Genomic DNA, 21662 nt, shown 5'->3' on the forward strand with positions numbered 1-21662 from the left:
TATATATATATATATATATATATATATATATATATATATATATATATATATATATATATATATATATATATATACGTTTGATTCTGAGAAACTGAAAAATAAATCGAATTACCGAATCGTTTATTGAAAGTTCAGATAAAGTGCACAATAACACAATATTATGTGGCTTTCATAGAGCATGAAAAAAAAAAAAAAAAGCGGGGGAGGGGAACCTCAATTGCGTAGGAATGCTTTAAGAAACAGATGTGTCAAGATAATTATGCACAAGGAAGACATTATGAAACTAACCACAGGTAAAGTACCATTTGAAAGACGTCAGATTACGGTAAACAATATGACTTCCTTTTGCTGTTATTGCGAAATAATTATAGAGGAATTTGGAATGAGAACTGGCAGGCAGAGGAATGTAAATAATTTCTGATTTGTTCGGGAAGTTGCTGACAGCTTGGGACAGACAAACAGCTAGATGGTCCAGAGCATGCGACTGCCAGGATGAGAGAAACATTTAGACGGAGATGATGATGGTGATTCATTGTCCTGAAAGCAAAGCAGAATAATTAATACTCAATAATGTTCATACAAATAAGGTCTTGAGTCCATGTGACATGTGGTATTTCTCTCCGGCGGCGCTACCGTTGCCAGGCAACACCGGCGTAAACAAACACTGAATGTCAACAAGTGGCAAAGCTCTGGTATTTCGCAGTTCTCAACCAATTTTTGTATTAATTCCCATGTAGTTATGGGTAACTTGACTTCATAAACACAATGAAGGTAAGTGTTCATACAATCAGAACAAAATGTATGTTGTTGTCATTTGTCAAGATAATACAAATGATATTCCTTCTAGCTTTCCAGTGTAGAAACGTTATATCAGGTGGATTAACATTTGTTGACATAGCACATGGTTATTCAAGATACAGAACACGCTATAGGTTAACATAAAACATTTTAGAAAATTAGGCAGTATGCATTTTGGTTTTCTCATCAGGTTCTCTTACCTGGTGGGCGTCGCGGTACCTAGGATTGACAACCGAAGTGCCCAGCGGAAGCCGCACTTTGCTGATGTGGCAGGCCCGTCATTATTATATATATGCTATGTTCTTTACAAATCTTTCACAATTAGCTGGATAGTGCATCATATGCAGCAGTAAAAAAAACAAAAACAAAAAATCAAAGCCAAGATGTGCAGAAAGGGATGCCTTAAAACCAGATACTATTTTGGCTGAAACAACATTCTGGGGAAGAGTTCCAAAGTGTAATTCCTCTGACACTGAAGAACCATCTGCATATTATCTAATTGCGTTCTCGCTTGAGTAATTTTGTACTGATGACCTCTTGTGGTATCTAATGTTGTGTTACAGAACATGTCCTCAAGAGCAATAGCACAATGACCATGAAATATTTGTCAGTGCTTTACCATGTCATGGCGCAACAGCCGACCGTGAACTGAGTATAAATCCAAACCTCTCAGTCTTTGGAAGTAATCCAGGTGTTCCATGCTGTGAATATTCTTTATCCATCATCTCTGAGCAGGCTCCAGCTGCCTTAGATCTGTAATATATCCCAAATTCAACAGAGATGAACAGTATTCCAGTATGGGCCATAAGTGTGCTATATAAATAGGAATGAGAAAAGGTACCTCTCGATTAATATTAAATTTAAGTAAGTTTTGAGACATACTACCAGCTTTCTGAATGATATTAGCTATGTGCTGATGAAATTTAAGAGATGAGTCTATAGTTACTCCAAGGTCAGTTGCTGAATTCTTAACTGGAATTGGTGTGTCATTAAGTATAAACCAGAGACTGGTAAAGTTGACCGATCCACAGACCATCTACTGAATCGAAATACTACACATTTATTGGTATTCATGGATAGTCCCCAAGAGGATGCCACTTTATGAAGAACAGTAATCTATTTGACAAGTAGTCATATCTTGCACAAGAGAATGTGGAGAGTTTTGTCTGAACTGTGATATATAATTTAAGGTCATCAGCAAAAATTTTTGTACTTGATTTGATATTATTAGTGAGAAAATTAATGTATTAAAGAAAAAGCAATGGACCAAAAACAGAGACCTGTGACATCCCACTCACTACATCACAATGGTGACTCAGTTTATGATCCTCTACCACATTCATCACTCTGCTGGTCAAAATTCTCTGATCCAACCCAGAAAGTTGCCCGTGATACCCAGATTACTAAGTTTGTCTAATAAAATACTGTGGCATATCATGTCAAAAGCTTTGGAAAAGTCAAAAGAATTAGATCGACATTGCCATCTTGATCTTGTGCAGAGGAGATATCATTGTATGTTAATAAGAGGTGGCCCTTAGTAGATCTTCCTGGGTGAAAGCCAAACTGGTCTTTATATATTAAGTCATTACTGGTGGTATAATCATAAGTAATTTTGCACAAAAAACATTCAAGTGACTTTCCACAGACTGATGTCAAAGATACAGGTCTGTAATCTAAAGAGTCGTGCCTAATCCCTTTTTTATAAATTGGAACAATCAAGGACCTCTTCCATATAAAAGGTAGGTAGCAGGATTTATAAGAAGCTTTGAAAATAAAGGATAAAGGATATGTAGCTTCATCCGTACATGATTTCAATAAGCATGGGTGAATCTCATCTGGTCCCATTGGAGATGAGACTTCAAGAACAGAGAGTGCAGCCTTAACTGAATCCACAGAAGTGTTATCATGTCCAATATTTCCATAAAAAATCTGGTGTGGCTCAGGATGATCAGGAAGCTCTTGAACATATACAGTGGAAAGTGCTGCAGCAAAAGTATTAGCCATGCCCTCAGCATCCTTAACAACACTTCCATTACCTGACTTACTGTAAGTGGACCCACTCTAGGTTTATCTACTTTCTTATGGCATATATATGAATGAAGTATTTTTGTGTTATGTGAGAGACTATCAACTAAGGAAGCTTCATACTCTACCTGTTTCTTTGTGATAAAATTTCTAAACTGATTATTGATGTCTAGACAGAGTCTCAGTGCAACAGTAGTCTCATTATAGTTTCTTCCTAATTGAGAACAGCTTAACTTATTTTGTGTCCATAATAACTCGCCTTCTCCTTAGTGACTGTGGGGGTTGGGCACTCCATTTAGAGAATTTTGTATCTTGTTTTATTTTGGTGCAGGGGACATATTTATCAATCAAAAGCAATAGGACACTATAAAAATGAGAGAAACATGTCATCCACATTGAGGTGAAAAGTTTATAATCCCAGTCTATAGTACACAAATGACTACTAATCTTATTGTACTTACCCTTATACCAAAGTCTGTGTCTGGCTAGTTCTAAGAGTACCATCCGTGAAGTACAATGAGGATTGCTTGGTAGCCTTACAGATGGTGTAATATTCTCTCATCATTACCCACAAACTTTTAGCATCTTCAGCATTTCACATTCTTTAATCCTTACCACTTTAGGTAAATTTTCACTCTTGCACTAGTCTCTATTCCAGATGAAAGTATTTTTTTCTGGTAGATTTCGATCTGCTTTGAATTAATGTGCACGATGTTTTCCTGCAAATCATTAATTTATATTTTTTTGCCCCCACCCCACCCCCCCATCAAAAACTAATGTTTTGCAGTAAAAATGGAAAGCAGATTAATACAAAACTGGCCAAAATCTATCAGAAAAAAATAGTTTTGTCCTGATATATAAGTAACATAGCAGTAACACTCCCTGGTAATGTTCCCCTGAGAGGACTGGCTGCTACTTGCCTATGGCTGCCAGTCAGCTGTCACCACCACTACCCTCACCTAATCCAGCCTAATGAAACTAATCCAACCTAACCAAACTAACCTAATCTTACCTACTTAGCCTAACCAAACTAATCTAACCTAACCAAACTAATCTAACCTAACTAAACTAACCTAACCTAATTAAACTAAACTAACCTACCCTAACCTAACCTAGCCAAACTAATGTAACCTAACTAAACTAACTTAACTAACTAAACTAATCTAACCTAACCAAACCAGCCTAACCTAACCAAAATAATATAAACAAATCTAAACTAACTGGCAAGGCTAAGAAATGAATATGAAATCTTTACCTTATTTATCTTTGTAAAATCTGGCAATGCACTGGAAATAATTGAGGCGACACCTACTGCTGATAAACATCTTTCTCAGACTCATTCAAATATTTCAAATTGAACTGCTTCTTTTTCCACAGGATGAAATAAAACACTGTGATTGGCTAAATTAATTCTGTATTTTAAATTGGCCAGCAGCTGCATTCTCAAACAAAAGAAGCAATCACTGTGACTAATTTTGTGGTTGCGCAACAACTGATGTGACATATGCACATACGGACGAACACACCTTCACCAGTGTGTCTCAGTGCCTGCCTGTCCATCACGTGCAGGTGCATCAATTTTCAGCGTTGTCATGGCAGCAAGCGAGCTTGTTTCCTCAAAAACAGATAAATCTTTAAAAATTGTTGTCATCACTATAAACAATTTTATGATGGGTATATATGGGGTTCAAATTATTCAGAATGAGAAACTTCATATGATAAGAAGAGTAAGAAAACCCATGTCGAGGCAGATGTAGGAGTAAAAGAATACTCCACCTTTTTTTTTATCTTTCTTTAATCTTTATCACTGACAAAAGCTTACATTTAATTTAGTGGGCAAGTATTTTGATTAAGGAACTGGTAATTTAGATTTCTTCTATGTCAATTTTATTTATTTATTTTATTTATTTTTTTTTGTCTGAAACCATTAGATGCCTGTGAAACTTTCATGTTTAGTGTGGGAGGAAGAAAAAAATGAAGATAATAAAGGGAAGAGAGCAGCTTCCAGTTTCAGATATTAGAGTGGCAACTGTTAACAGGGGATGACTTGGGCATAATGTAATGGTGAAAAACATTTCTAACCTAAGTTCAGTACCACTCATTAATCTTAAACCTTCTAGTAAATGCAGTCTTGTCAAGATTGGAAAAAAAAAATAATAAGGTTTGCTTTACCAATCCTCACCAAATAAATATGCTCAGAGTCAAAAGGTGATGGCTGTTGACAGTTTGTGCTCTGTTACTTGAGATGCAGCTTTACTTTTTTTTTTTTTTTAGAAATGCAAGACTCTTGTTTATCTCAATTTTATATGAAAGTTTTCAAGATATGAAAAGATTTCTATTGAAATCTTGAAGAGGGAAAAATAAGAGTTTGCAGAAGGAGTAGATACTTAAGCCGTACATTGTGCAGTGATCATCTCAGGTTTTGAGCAGTGGATGGCTTGTGATACAATAGGTCTCCTTGTGCTATCCACATCTAGGTGACCACATGCCATCTTCCCATAATATCATAGGGCAGTTGCCATCCACAAGAAAAGAAATGAGGATAGTATTCCTTCTGGTGAGATTAATAGACAACTTTGTACTTTCCACTACTGTTCCAAAATCCTCACTGAGCCAACTGGATGAATGGTACTTGTAGTGGACCCTTGCTCCCTATTGTTCAGAGTGTGCTCCAGACCAACTCCCCCTCCTTTTCTAACCCCTGTGACTCAGATATCCAACTAGTACCTGATATAAATGACTCAGTATATGGAGGAGGATATTGACCATTATCTTAACCCAGTGCTTCAATCTCCTTGCACCTAACTTCTTATGCATATGTTGTGGTACATGCCCTGGTGACACTCCCTACACCCACATTCCTGTCAGGTCTGTTGAACTACTGATTGGTTTGTAGAAGAAGAAATGATGCAGTGCTCCTTTAAATTTACCATTCTCAAACATAACTGGTAAAAGAAAAATGCATGTGTATATAACACAAACTCACAAAAACTGGCAGCAGAATAAACTGATTCTGCATGATGCTGTCAACTGTCACACTGTGAGATGTAGTTATATAGTTCTCCCTAGCATCCCATTTCTGTATTTATCATGGTTAATGCTCCATGCAGACAGTCCAGGAACTCTTGGATTGTACCTTGTGTGCATATGAAATAGGAATATGTAGGCAAATTTGGCATAGCTACATCTGATACTGTCTCAGATCTACTTTTTGATAATTGAGATGAAAAGTGAAAATCTGTGATGCTGAAAATAAACCAAAATTTGTTAACTCTTATCCTTTAGAAATTAGGATTATTATGGAAATAGAGTGAATGCCTTGGTGCTCAAAGCAGGCACCTCAAGATAGAAGTTTGGCATGTGACTGACTGTGTGGTAATATTTTTTTTTTGCAGTACACACATTTTACCTTAATTTACTCACTTTCCAGTGTTTTCATGATTTTCTTTTCCTTTTCAATATGCAGTGAAAAAAAAAGTTACTGCATCATGGCCAGATTACATCAGCCTGAAGTTGAACCAGAATCCATGGCTTTGTACTTAGAAACACTAACAAAAGCACTATTGTGGTACAAACTCTTGTGTGCTGGCAGTACCCTAAGTCTGTGGCATAAAATTAAAGGATTTACATATTGGAAACTAATTTAATATAAAATGATACATTTTTTTTTTTTTTATATAAGAATAGGGTATTGTCAGCACCATCTTAGCTTTGCATTTAGGGCATAGATATCTGACTAGATTATTACTGTATATTAGTGATTTGATGCATAATGGTATATATATATATATATATATATATATATATATATATATATATATATATATATATATATATATATATATATATATATATATATATATATATATATCTTAATTACCTTTTATTTATTACACAACTGCCCTTTTGAATACCTCATCATTTTCAGATGATGCAGCTACTGAAGATGAATAAGTATTCATAATGGAAACTACCCCCCTCGGGAAGATCATGTAGTACAACTGTCTCAATAGAAAAAGGAGGAAAACACTTCCAAAATGTTTATATATCTTAGTAAAAAGGTAAAGATTTTACTTTTTGTTTATGTTGATCACTTGAGGGAAAACTAGGGAGTTCATTTATTTTAAGAAATTTAACAATTTATAGTAATGTATAGCATTTGAATAATTTTCTTCACATCTTAACAAATAATCCTTAACTATTGTAGTATAGTTTGTAGAGCATTCATCTTTTGTCTGTATCTTTTTTATATTTATATATTTAAATGTACATTCACATAACATTTAAACTGAGTGCAAATTCAATTATGCTGATATCTGTGTGCACTATATTAATAATTTCATGGAAGTTTTTCTTGTGTTCAAAAGTTATGTTGATTTGATATGATAATTATTATTCTTATTGGTGTTGACACTGCATTGTATCTTGTCTAACTATGCTACAACTTATTGTATCTTACAGATTGCCATACCTAACAACATTCACTTGAGGTGTGTGGGCTGGAATAAGGAACAAGGCTACATTGCTTGTGGGGGTGATGATGGCTTGCTTAAAGTTCTGAAATTGGAAGCTGGTATGATATTTATGGATATGTTATTTTACTGTTTATCCTTTACAATATTAACTGGAATTAATGATATGTATTTTACTAATGCAGTCCCTTATTTCTCATATCATTTCATAGTTATATGTACCTTATTTGATTTTTGGAATTTTTCACCCATGAAAAATAATATAATATGGGACTATTTTCAACCTTGTACAATATAAAGAACATTACAGTACCCTTCTGAGTTTCACAGTATCTGAGTTTTGCGATTCTCGAGTTTCACTCGGAGTCTTAAATTCTCACCATCCCGATTTTCACCTATTATTTCCTTGAGTTTCATGCTTTCATTGCATATGTGGCACGCATTCCTACCATTGGCGTCACATATTGGAAAAACATATACATGCATGCTTTGTATTGTACATGCATTTCTGTGTACAGTTCACATACCTGAACATAGGAATTCTTTGTGTGGATAAACCATTTGTTAGCCACAACACTTGTCATGCTGGCTTGTATGTGAGAGATGGGGAGAGGAATGCTGGTGATGGCACCACTGCATTGCAAAAAAAAAAAAAAAAACACAAACAAATGAGAGGTGCCTCATTACTATGGCAGATGTGATGGCACTGCACCGCTGAAACACTCTGGATGTAAGGACAAAACATGTGCAGTGTTAGATGCATTGGTGTTGCACCACTGAATCACTCTGGATGTAAGGGCAAAACATACACACTCATGCACTTTTAGTTGTGATGGTGCTACACCACAATTTGTAAGAATAAATCACACACACAGACAGACACACACTGAAAGAATTGAGAGCAAAGGCCCAAACAAAAAACGAGGAGAGAACACAGGAATGAGTGAGAAGATTCACCTGGAAAGTTGTGGACATGAAAGTGAGCAAATGGTGGCACAAAGATGCCATGCAAAATCACCAAGTAGAAGTTTAAAAATTATGTATACTAATGTAGATTGTGTGGTGTTGAGCCTATTTGAGCTTAAAGACTACTTAAAGAATAATAAACCAGATGTGGTATGTTTAACAGAAACCAAACTAAAAGAGGAAATAAAGTTGGGAAATAAAGGAGGGATATAGCACATGGAGGAGAGACAAAAGGAAAGGGAAGAGGAGTGATGATATTGGTAAGAGAGGATATTGTTGTTGAAGAAGTGGAATATGGTGATGGAATGGCAGAAATTTTGAGTGTTATGATTAAGATCAAAGGAAGCGAAAAAAGGAAAATCATTGTGACATACGTACCACCAAAAACTAATGCATGGGAGACCAATAAATTTATAAGTATGCAACTAGAAACAAAAAATAGTATAGAGGAAATGATCAGGAAAAGTAACAAAATGCTCTTAGTAGACAACTTCAGCACTAAAGGAATTAGCTGGGAGGAGATGGAAGTGAAAGTAAATGTCGGGTCATGGAGTGAAGAACTTATGCAAACCATGATGGTGAATACAGTGAAACAATGGGTGAATGAGCCTACAAGGTGCAGAAGAGAAGAATCATCACAGTTGGACTTAGTGTTTACAAAAATCCTAGAAAGTAGACCAAGTATACATTGTCTGAGTCCAATGGAAAAAAGTGATCATGTGACAATAGAAGTAGTATCACAGGGGGAAAAAGTGTTGCACAAGAAAGAACAATACAGAAATGGGAGATAGAACTATGCTAAAGCAAACTTTGCAGAACTTAATAAATTTTATGGAAAAATGAACTGGAAAGAGATATTTGAAGGTAAAGTAGTGCAAGAAAAATAAGAGATATTTGTGAACAAGTATAGAGAGGGGGTGCAACAGTTTATCCTAAGATATAAAGTGAAAATTGAGAAATATGAATGGTATAATGCCAAGTGTGTAGAAGCAAAAAAGAAAAGAAAACAGGGCATGAAAGAAAATTTATGAGACAACTGAACAGAAAGGCTAGAGAAGAATACAGAAAGGCAAGGAATGAATGTAGTATAATAAGAAGAGAAGAAGAAACTTTGAAAGTGACATAGTAAGAAAATGCAAGGAAGAACCCAAACTCTTCTACAAATATGTAAATTGGAAAATTAAACATAAGGATAGCATAAACAAGTTAAAAAGGGAAGGAAGAATTTATGAAACTATTGAGATGATTGAACTAATGAATGAGTTTTCAGTTTGTGTTTACAAAGGAAACCGAATTTTTGGCACCAAAAATGATATCGCAGAATGAGGGAATACAGGAGATAAAAGTAAAGAGACAGAAAGCAAGAAACTGCTGGAAGAGCTGGGTGTTAGTAAAGCTATGGGACCAGATCAAGTAAATGGATGGATATTAAGAGAATGAAATGAACAAATGGAAGAACTAATATGTGATATAATTAACAGTTCATTGAGAGAAGGAAAAATTCCTAGGGAATGGAAAAGAGCTAACATAGTGCCAGTATACAAAGGGGGAAATAAAATGGAACCATTAAATTATAGACTGGTGTCACTAACAAGTGTTATATTATAAGTAAGGTTTGTGAAATAGTAATTAAAGACAGATGGGTGGAATATCTAGAAGATAGAAAGATAATTATAGAAAAGCAATGTGGATTCAGGAAAGGAAGATCCTGCATCACAAATCTATTGAGCTTCTACACGAGAGTAATAGATGGAGTGCAAGAGGGGGACAGATGGGTTGATATGGTATACCATGATCTCAAAAAAGCACTTGATAAAGTTCCCCACAGATACCTTATGTGGAAGCTAGAAAATGAAGGACTAAAGGGAGCAACATTGAGATGGATGGAGGATTATTTACAAGAGCAGGAAATGAGAACAGTAATCAAAGACACTAATTCAAGTTGGTGCAAAGTGACAAATGGGTTACCACAAGTATCTGTGTTGGCACCTATTATGTTTCAAATAATATGTAAATGATATGATAGAAGATCTAAATAGTTATATAAACCTGTTTGCTGATGATGCAAAAATAACTAAAATAATAAAGAATGAAAATGACTGCAAGGAGTTACAAAAGGTTATTGACAAGATACATGTATGGAGTCAAAGATGGAAACTAGAATTTAATGCCAGAAAATGCCATGTGTTGGAAACTGGAAAAAGTAAAAAGAGACCTTCATGGAATTACAAAATTGAAGGAGAAATAATAGTGAAAAGTAATGAAGAAAAAGATATGGGAGTAATGATTCAGGACACACTATCACCTGAAAGACACATAAATGGGATATTTGATTCTACACACAGCTTGTTAACAATCATTATGGTGGTGTTTAACTATTTAGATAAATAAGTGATGAAGAAAATTATAACAAGCATGATATGTCCTAAATTGAATACGCAGCTATAGTTTGGGCTCCACATAGTAAAAAAGATATACGGAAACTGGAAAGAATACATAGTATAGCAATGAAGATGGTACCAGAATTGAAAGACTTAAGTTATGTAGAAAGACTTGAAGAGATGAGATTACCAGCACTACAAGAGAGAAGAGAAAGAGGAGACCTGATAACAATATACAAATTAGTAAACAATATAGAAAGAATAGACAGAAATGACTTGGTACCACAGATGGAGGAGGGAGAGAGACAGGCGATGGGGCATGGGAAGAAAACAAAGAAGAGTGGATGTTCAAGTGACATCAAGAAATGCAGCTTCCCATATAGAGCTATTGAAATCTGGAATGACTTGAGGGAAGAGGTGGTTGTGACAAACAGTGTATACATGTTTAAAGGGAAACTGGATAAATATGGTTATAGAGACAGGACAAAATGAGCTTTGGCTTGTGCCCTGTACAATATAACTAAGTAAATACAACTAGGTAAATACACACACACACACACACACACACACACACACACATGGGTGGGGAGTGGCCATTTTCTGCCACTCTGCCCTCAGCCCCTCACACCTCCCTGTCGATATTCCTGCCGGAGTAGAGGCCCTATGGCTGAGAGTTACGTCCCCCTGCCATCCCAGCAACACAGCCTCCATCATTGTGTGCATAGTGTACCACCCCCCACGAGCCACCACAGCACAGTTACTCACCACTCACATCATTGACACTGCTGATTCCCTGAGGGTGAGGTATCCTGCTGCCAAGCTGGTCATCTGTGGGGACTTTAACAGATTAGATATCAGTAACATCCAACACCAGCTACACCTCACCCAGGTTGTGGACTTCCCCACCCACCAGCAAGCCATCCTCGACCTTATATTGACAGACCTGGGCCAGCATTTCTCGCCCCCAAAGCCGCTACCTCCCATGGGATGGAGCACCCACCTCCATACTATGGACACCCACACCCACCCACCCACCACCTTGACCCCCCAGTCAGCTGTCACCAGGACCCACCGCCCCATGCTTGACTCAGCCATGAGGGAGTCTGGGCAGTGGGTGACACAACACCCGTGGACCGAGGTGCTGGAAGTGGAGGACGTCCACTTAAAATGGCACAATTATGTTGCCACCACCACAGAAACCTTCCACCGCTACTTCCCAACCAAGAGCTTCACAGTGCACCCGTCTGATGCCCCCTGGATGATGCCCCGCATTAAAAGACTCATGCGTCAGTGGACCTGGGCATTCCACTCCTGCCCAGTCCTATACAGGAAACTAAGAAACAGAGTGATCAGGGAGATTAAGGCTGCCAAGGCAAGCTATTACCCAGACAAGATACATCACCTCAAGCTGGCCAACAACAGACAGTGGTATGCTAAGATCAAAGCTTTGTGTGGCCTACAAAAGCACACTTCATCTCTTCCTTGCACCTCACACCTTCCTGCTAATCTTGCGGCTCAGGAGATGAATGATCACTTTGCCGCTATCTGTCAGACCTTTCCTCCCCTCCACAGCACTCCGCTTCCTGCCTATTTTCCTGCTCCCTCCCCTTCCCCCATTGTCCAGGCAATGGATGTTTTTAAGAGAATGCTCAAATTCAAACCAAGATCCACCACACCCACTGACCTTCCTATAAAAATTTACAGGGAGTTTGCTGCAGAACTAGCAACACCGCTATGTTCCATAATAAACGCCTCTCTCTCCCAACACTCTTGCTCTGCAGACTGGAAGACATCTTACGTCACCCCCATCCCCAAAACTTCCAATCCACAGTCACTCAATGACCTCAGGCCAGTCTCTATCATCCCCATCCCTAGCCTTATTTGTGAAGATTTTGTGTATGACTGGGCCTACACCAAAATTTGTAATACAGTGGATATTAAACAGTTTGGAAATATTAAAGCCACCTCCACATCCCATTACCTGACCAGCTTTCTTGAATTCATCCACAGCCACCTGGACAAGCAAAACACTTCTCTAGCTGTTGCTTTTGTGGACTTCAAAAAAGCCTTTGATCTTGTTGATCACACTGTTGTCATCAGCAAGGCAATAAGTCTGGGTCTCCCTCCTAACCTAATAGCGTGGCTAGCCGACTTCCTCACGGGGAGGCATCAGGCCATTCGCTATCAGGGATCTGTCTAACTTCCAACAGCTGACATGTGGGGTCCCCCAGGAGACCAAGATGGGTCCACTATGCTTCCTCCTCCTTATTAATGACGCCCTCACTGACACCCCTCATCACTGGAAATATGTGGACGACTGCACTGTGGGCATCCCAGTTTCCAACAAGAACCCAGATTACTCGCCACTGCAAGCAATTCTGGAGCGACTGCGGACGTGGACGGAGGAGAGCAGGATGACCATCAATCACAGCAAAACTGTGGTGATGCATTTCTGTACCTGCTCTGTACCATTGCCCCCTCCCCAGCTCACAGTGGGCCCTCACCCCCTCCATATGGTCCGATGTGCCAAGCTTCTCAGAGTCACGGTGGATGACCAGCTGACCAGGAAGCAGCATGTCGCCAGCACTGTAAGATCTGTTATCTACAGGCTGTACATGCTGTGCAGACTCAGGTTGCTGGGGACGCTGTTAAGGAGGGTGTACCTCACCTTCATCCTCCCCAAACTCATGTATGCCTCCCCAACGTGGTCCTCCTCCCTCACACACACTCAACAGCTACAGCTGGAGATTGTGCAGAAAAGGGCGTGCAGGGTCATCCTTGGCTCTGCCTACACCACCTACGATGAAGCCCTGACCACCCTGAGTCTGTCCAGACTATCCACCAGACACTGAGAGGCTCTGGAGAAGTTTGGAAGGGGACTGCTGCATCATCCACGTCTCAGACACATGCTGCTGCTTGACGCGTCTTGCCTGGTCCGTGCCACCAGACACCACAACAAGATAACGCCCCTAAAGGCGCTACACATGGACCTGTACAGACTCAGTGTGATTCCCACCATGGTGTGAGCCATCAGTCAATAGTATTTCCCTTCTAGATTAGACTTAGCTTTAGGATAAATGTTAAGTATTTCCTCACCCCCTCTGTACATTTTCAGTTTGTTAACTGCCCAAAGAATAAACCATTTATTATTATTATTATTATTATTATTTGTTACACACACACACACACACACACACACACACACACACACACACACACACACACACACACACACACACACACACACACACACACACACACACACACACACACACACACACACACACAGTTTTAGATGCTGTGGTGCTGTTTTAGATGCACTGGCATTGCACTGCCACACCACCAGATTTGAGAACAGAACACACAGACAGCTTAAGATGTGATGGCGCTGCACTGCCACACCGCTGAATCTGAGGACAGAACACACAGACTCATACACTTTTAGAGATGGTGGCACTGCACTGCTGCATCATGCTGGATGTGAGGGCAAAACACACACACACACACACACACACACACACACACACACACACACACACACACACACACACACACACACACACACACACACACACACACACACACACACACACACACACACACACACACACACTGTTGATATGTGATGGTGCTGCTCTGCCACACTGCTGAATCACACCATGAATGTGATAATAAAACATACATATTTAAGCAGGTCTAGGTTATGTGGTCAGATTATATAACTGTTTTTCTAATGTTTTCAATACTCTGAGTTTTTGTGATCCTTGAATTTAGCACTGTGCCTTTGGAAGAAAGCAATTGTGGAATTGAAAGGGTACCGCAGTTTTTTTCTTAATGATTTCATATTATCTAGTTTCTTTGCTATTCCAGGCAAAGATGCCAAGATAAAAGGTCTTGCAGCTCCCTCTAATTTGTCCATGAACCAGACATTAGAGGGGCACTCGGGAACAATTCAAGTTGTCACATGGAATGAATCTCACCAGAAGTTAACATCTTCTGACCAGAGTGGTCTTATTATTGTCTGGATGTTGTACAAGGTAATGTAAAATTGTGATCACTATACTAGATGAGGAATAGAAAGTGAAAAAAAAAAGATAGTTCCCTGAATATAAGTAAATGAAGAGCTTCAAAAACAGTTTAGAGAGTACATAAATTTTTTGTCCTTGTGAATTTGTCTGAACTCACAACACTGATTGCAGGCTTTCCTCTGCTTACAAGTGAGTTCTCTTGAAACTCACTGTCTGTTTGGAGGTTAAACAAATGAATGATTGCTACTGAATGAATATGTAGCAGAATGGTGTGATAAATATAATAGTGTTGTTGGAATTAACATGTATTCCAACAAAGTAATGATAAATGATGATGGGTGTTTACTATCAACTTAAATTTAAGAACCAGCTCAAAGAGTGGGTTAATTAGCAAGGATCCAGGGTTGAGTAGGATCAGTCAAGTAGGAGTCAGTAGCAGTCACTCAGCCACGCCCAAGGAGCATGCTCCAACTCATCCACAACCACTCTAACTCAGCTAACTTGCTACTCCATGCAGACATTCCAGCTAAGTACTCTGTCTAGTCTCTGGCCTATGTGCTGTTAGGTGCTTATTCAAACCATAGGTCTGCATAATATCGGCTAAATTCCACATATATAATCTGGTTTTGACATCCACATGCTAACACCAAATTGGCATAATGGAGAACAGTGTAATGTATTATGCAAGTGTTCATACTCAAAAAAAAGATATGCAGTGTAGAACATGCATTATAATCTTATTTACCCATAATTTACATTGCTAAGCCTTGACAGCTGAGGAAGGAAATTCACTTTGCCTGATGCAGTGCAGTTATTTTTCCTTCTTTAAGTATGAATATTTTTTTTACATATAGAATCAGGGCATTAAACCTTAATTTAGATTTATTACAACTGTAATGACAGTGTTATAGGGTTTCCTAAGGTACTGAGGAAATTTTTCTTCAAAGATTTTGGTATTAGAATTATTTTGTTAGAGCTATGTAGTGCTACTTTGAAGAAAATATATATACCATGCAGTAAAAGAAACAAGCTAAAACGGTCTTTAATCAGAGAATTCATAGAGATGTCTTTTGCTTTAACTACTGTCACATGTCTTTGATGTTTGAATTTGATTTCAGGGTTCTTGGTATGAAGAAATGATCAATAATAGAAATAAATCTGTAGTACGTGGGATGGCATGGAATGCAGATGGACAGAAGATTTGCATTGTTTATGAAGATGGTGAGTTGACAGTGGTAGATTTCAAGATTTCAACCATAACTTGATTTTAGTTTTAGTCTCATATTCTTATTTTTTTCTTTACTCTTTTATGTGCATGTTGATGTATGTACAGGTTGACCACCAATACTTCAGCATTGTTTAACCTGGAACATTGATTAATCTAACATACTTTCAGATGACTATTTTCTCTATCTTTTGAATGTGTGATTAGTTCACTGTGTGGAGCTGCAGATGAGACTACAATTGAAGTGCTCAAAAAAGAAAGGCTGAACTCAACACCAAAAGAAAGTGGAAGTTTTGGTACCATCAGAAGCACACTCCTTTTCTCTTTAGTCTGATTTTGAGTTTGTCTCTTTGTTACTGAAAAGAACAGGTAAATAAGTCAAATAAAAATCTACATTCCCTGGTTCCTGCAGGCTAGCTGGCTATGGAGTGCGTGTTAGGGAATGGAGAGCCATACTCACCACTATGGCTGCCACCCGCTAACATTCTGAGCCAATCAGTCCCCTGCCTGGTGCCCATTGACCAATTGTCATATTGCTTTTAGATAGCCTCAGGGTACAGTGTTTATTGTGGCTCCTCTCATGGCATGTCCACTGCTTAGTCCTTACTTCTTCTGGGAAAGTTTCGAAGATGAGCAGCAGTGACAGCAGTGATCCTCAGCCTGGTACTTCTGAGCATACCAGGAAGTGGGAGAAGCATGTAGACAAGTGGAAAAGTATGCAGGCAAAGAAAGAAAGAAAGCTTGGCCAGGCTTATGTGAGTCTGTACACTAAGGATCAGGTGTCAGATGTCATGTGAGTCTTGCCTGCTGGTGTAGTTGATTTAACCCACCCAGTGCCAGTGCTGTAAATTTATGGCATCTTGCATACCCGTGCTCTGTGTCACTGCTGTGAATTTACACTGGCAACTTAAAAGCTTTTAATTTTAGATTGTTTATTTGTTAATTGAACTTGACAGAAAACACACTAGGTGTACTCCAAACCATCCTCTAGCCTGTGGATGTATAGGCAGCCACATGAAAAGTGCACTGATTCGTGATTGCAGAGTAATGAATGTGATGTAGGGTTATGCCTGGAGTCCTGCTTCAGAGAAAACTATACACATCTTTACTTCTGAAGTGATTCAATAATGCTTATTAATGCTGTATTTGTGAAAAATAATGAAAAAAGTGCTATTACACAATCACATGTGAATTGCAATAGCCTAGTAATTGTGCAGTGAGGTGAACAATGTAATGCCAGCCCCCAATCCTTCAAGTAGCCTACCAATCATATGTACATTGGCATTGTGGTGAATTACCATTGCTGAGGTGATAAACATTGGTGATAGCTACAAATCTCTAGCACCACAAACACCACTGGTATCGCTATTTGTCACATTATGTGCACTCACACCAGGCAACTTATAATGTGGGTTTCAAAAAGCCTTCATTTTGCTAAACCCATTTTTACTTGTTTTCCCACTATATATTGCTTAGGATTTTCTCAGCACATGAAAAAAATATTGAAAATTGGCTGGCACCATGGGCTGATTCATGGTTGAAATGGCTGGCACTGTGCTTGTTAAGGATGTAGAGATGGACGCTATTCAGTCCACCTTTGATGGAATCAGTGTTCAAAACTCTTACATAGCTCTGCTGGTGTTTACATTTATGTCTATGGTAGCCCATAAAACAGCCTTTGTCTGAGGCAGCCCACTAAAATGGCCTTTGCTCACTATATTGATAAATAATGACCTCCAGTAATACCTAAATTATGTGAATTGACACGTCCAAAGTGTTTTTATTGCATTTTAACCAAGTGAAAACTTCTAATGCATGTTTCTGAAGACATACTTTTGGCAAGCTTACCCTTTCTTTCCTGGACATCTTAATTGTAGCACAGTACTACTGTTATACAAATTTTTCCCCAGTGTTAAAATTGCTCCTAGGAGACATCTTTGCACTTGCTCATTACAGTGGAAAGAGGGCATCAAAACATCTACTAAGTATTTTATATTTTCCTATATTTTCTGTATTATATTAGTGTTTTGTTTTGTCTGTTTGTAGGACACAGTGCAGAGAATGGGGGTTTCTTAGCCCTTTCACTCCATCTTTTTTAGTAACTTCTTATGACATGCAGGGAAGACAGTGGCAGTATTCATAGCCTCTACCACAATGCAAGTGTGTGGTCCCTTGTCTGGACCACCCTGTTCAGGATTGCCAGCCTGTTATATATGTATTATTAACATCTGTGTGGAGTTCTATAGGCAAATTACTATTACTCTTTTGTCTGTGGAATATGTTAGAATAGAAGTGGAACAAGAAAACAAGGGGAATGAGTGATAATGAAGCACCAAAACATATTCAATGTGCTAGTATAAACCTTTGATCATGAGTTTTATATTCACAGATTTTACATACTTATTATCAACATCTTTATGAAGTTATATTAACAAATCACTCTTGCTCAATTGTCTATGGAGTTTGTTGGAAAGAAATGGAGCTAGTAAATTCAAGACTAATTTCAATGGCAGGAGTAATTCCTCACTGCACTGGCTCCTTCCAAGAAACCCCGCTCTGTGTATGTGTGTGTGTGTATTTACCTAGTTGTATTTACCAAGTTGTATTGTACAGGGCATGAGCCAAAGCTCATTTTGTCCTGTCTTCTTCAAATCATTCCAGACTTCCATAGTAAGATACAGGAAACTGCATTTCTTTATGTTGCTTGAACATCCACTCCTCTTTATTTTCTTCCCATCCCCCTTGTCCTCTCTCTCTCCTCCATCTGTGGCACCAAGTCATTTCTGTCTATTCTTTCTATATTGTTTACTAATTTGTACATAGTTATCAGGTCTTCTCTTTCTCTTCTCTCTTGTAGTGTTGGTAATCCCATCTCTTCAAGTCTCTGCATAACTTAAGTCTTTCAATTCTGGTACCATCTTTGTAGCATTCTTCTGTATTCTTTCCAGTTTCCATATATCTTTTTTTCAATGTGGAGCCTAAACTACTACTATGTATTCCAATTTAAGATATATCATGCTTGTTATAATTTTCATCATTTCTTTATCTGAATAGTTAAACACCACCCTAATGTTTGTTAACAAGCTGTATGAAGAGCTGAATATCCTGTTTATGTGCCTTTCAGGTGATAGTGTGTCCTGAATCATTACTCTCAAATCTTTTTCTTTGTTACTTTTCGTTATTATTTCTCCTCCTGTTTTGTAATTCTTTGAAGGTCTCTTTTTACTTTTTCCTATTTCCAACATGTGGCATTTTCTGGCATTAAATTCTAGTTTATATCTTTGACTCATTGCATGTATCTTGTCCATATCCTTTTGTAACTCCTTGCAATCATTTTCATCTTTTATTATTTTCATTATTTTTGCATCGTCAGCAAACCATTTTGATCCTCTGTCACATAATTTACATATTTTTTTTTAAATAATAGATGCCAACAGAAATCCATGTGGTACCCCACTTGTCACTTTGTGCCAAGTTGAATTAGTGTCTCTGATCACTGTTCTCATTTTCTGCTCTTGTAAATAATCCTCCATCCATATCAATGTTGATCCCTTTAGTCCTCCTTCATTCTCTAACTTACACATAATGCTTTTGTGGGGAACTTTATTAAATGCTTTTTTGAGATCCAGGTATACCACATCAACCCATCCCTCCCTTTCTTGCATTTCATCTAATACTCTTATATAAAAGCTTAGTAGATTTGTGACACAGGATCTCCCTTTCCTGAGTCCAAATTGCTTTTCTGTAATTATCTTTTCATCTTCTAATTATTGCACCTATCTGTCTTTAGCTACAATTTCACAAAGCCTGCATACAATACTTATTAGTAGCATTGGTCTATAATTTAATGGTTCCATTTTATTTCCCCCTTTGTATTTTGGCACTATGTTAGCCCTCTTCCATGCCCTTGGGACTCTTCCTTTTTTCAATGAGCTGTTGATTATATCCCATATGGGTTCATCCATTTGTTCTCTTCATTCTTTTAATGTCCATCCATTTACTTGATCTGGTCCCATAGCTTTTCTAACATCCAGCTCTTCCAGCAGTTTCTTGATTTCTTGTCTCTTTACTTGTATCTCCTGTATTCCCTCATTCTGTGATAACACTTTTGGTGCCACAAAATCTGCTTCCTTTGTAAACACAGATTCACTCATCTCTTCAGTAGTTTCATAAATTCTTCCTTCTCTTTTTAACTTGTATGTCATCCTTATGTTTCATTTTCCCATTTATGTATCTGTAGAAGAGTTTGGGCTATTCCTTGGATTTTCTTATTATGTCACTTTCAAAATTTCTTTCTTCTCTTCTTATAAACCCATATTAATTCCTTGCCTTGCTGCATTCTTCTCTAGGATTTCCACTCAGTTGTCTCATCATTTTCTTCCATGCCCTGTCCTTTGTTCTTTTTTGCTTCTACCCACCTGGCATTATACCATTCATGTTTCCCAATTTTCACTTTATAACTTGGCACTAACTGTTGCACCCCTTCTCTTTACTTGCTAAAATATCTCATATTTTTCTTGCATAGCTGTAAAATCAAATAGCTCTTTCCAGTTAATTTTTTTCCATAAAATTTATTAAGTTCTGCAGAGTTTGCCTTTGTTTAATTCTGTCTCCCATTTCTGTATTTCTTTCTTGTGCAACTCTTTTTTTCTCCTGCAGTACTATTTCTGTTGTCACATGAACACTTCTTCCCATTGAACTCAGACAATGTATACTTGGTCTACTTCCTGGGATTGCTGTAAACACTGAGTACAACTGTGCTGGTTCTTCTGCTCTGCAACTTGTAGGTTTGTTCACCCAATCTCTCTTTGTATTCAACTATCATGGTTTGCATAAGCTCTTCACTCCATGACTTGACATTTTCTTTCATTTCCATCTCCTCCCAGCTAATTCCTTTAGTGTTGAAGTTGCCTACTACTTTTCCTCATTATTTCCTCTATACGATTTCTTGCTTCAGGTTCTTTTTTCTAGTTGCATAATTTTATATCTATTGGTCTCCAAGCATTAGTTTTTGGCAATATGTACATCACAATAACTTTCCTTTTTTCACTTCCTTTGATCCTAATCACAATACTCAAAGTTTCCACCATTCTATCACCATATTCCACTTCCTCAACAGCAATATCCTCTTTTACCAGTATCATCACTCCTCCAACCCCCTATCCTTTTCTGTCTCTCCTCCATGAGCTATATCTTTCCTTTACAAATCTCGACTTTATTTCCTCTTTTAGTTTGGTTTCCGTTAAGCATATCACGTCTGGTTTATTGTTTTTAGATAAACTTTAAGTTCCAATAGGCTCGACACCAAACCATCTATATTTGTATACATAATTTTTAAACTTCTGCTTGGTGATCTTCCATGGCATCTTTGTACCACTATATTCTCACTCTGTATTTACCTAGTTGTATTTACCTAGTTGTGTTTTACAGGAAAATAGCTGTCCTGTCTCCATATCTATAAGCATCCAGCTTAACTTTAAATTCATGAATATTTTTTGCTTGTACCACTGTTTCATCTAAGATGTTCCATATTTCTGTGCTTCTATTTGGGAAACCATATTTCTTGACATCTCTTCTACTTGCTGTTTTCTTCAGTTTCACTCCATGTCCTCTTGTATCTCTTGAGTCCCACACAAACAAGTCTTCTTTGTCAACTTTATCCTTTTAAAGCTCTGTATATAGCAATCAGGTCTCTTCTTTCTCTTCTCTCTTGTAATGATGGAAGCTTCAGTCACCTTAATCTTTCTTCATACATTAAATCTCTCAA

At 37.8% G+C, this 21662-nt stretch overlaps 2 protein-coding genes across 3 annotated transcripts in view; both read left to right on the forward strand.

The window, feature by feature from the left end:
• Positions 1-204: 204 nt before the first annotated feature.
• The window catches only part of LOC135106785 (WD repeat-containing protein 35-like), a 106557-nt gene continuing 85099 nt past the window's right edge, over positions 205-21662 (forward strand). The window contains exons 1-5 of one of the 2 annotated variants that reach the window (XM_064016092.1): positions 205-293; positions 6752-6884; positions 7285-7396; positions 14513-14679; positions 15789-15891. In XM_064016092.1, the coding sequence (XP_063872162.1) occupies positions 6861-6884; positions 7285-7396; positions 14513-14679; positions 15789-15891 (406 nt within the window). In that variant the 5' untranslated portion in view covers positions 205-293; positions 6752-6860. Of the gene's footprint in view, positions 294-480; positions 772-6751; positions 6885-7284; positions 7397-14512; positions 14680-15788; positions 15892-21662 lie in introns of those variants that run through there. The other variant, XM_064016091.1, reaches the window with a different exon arrangement.
• On the forward strand, positions 7415-12842 carry LOC135107143 (uncharacterized). The gene is made up of 2 exons (XM_064016852.1): positions 7415-11368; positions 11447-12842. Exon 2 carries the CDS (start codon positions 11625-11627, stop codon positions 12840-12842), a length of 1218 nt encoding a protein of 405 aa, XP_063872922.1. The 5' UTR covers positions 7415-11368; positions 11447-11624.

This window comes from Scylla paramamosain, chromosome 14 (genome assembly GCF_035594125.1).
Source record: "Scylla paramamosain isolate STU-SP2022 chromosome 14, ASM3559412v1, whole genome shotgun sequence".
NCBI classification, from domain to species: domain Eukaryota; kingdom Metazoa; phylum Arthropoda; class Malacostraca; order Decapoda; family Portunidae; genus Scylla; species Scylla paramamosain.

Coding starts and splice junctions, on each gene's coding strand:
- LOC135107143 (XM_064016852.1), top strand. CDS start 11,625: ATGGGATGGAGCACCCACCTCCATACTATGGACACCCACACCCACCCA.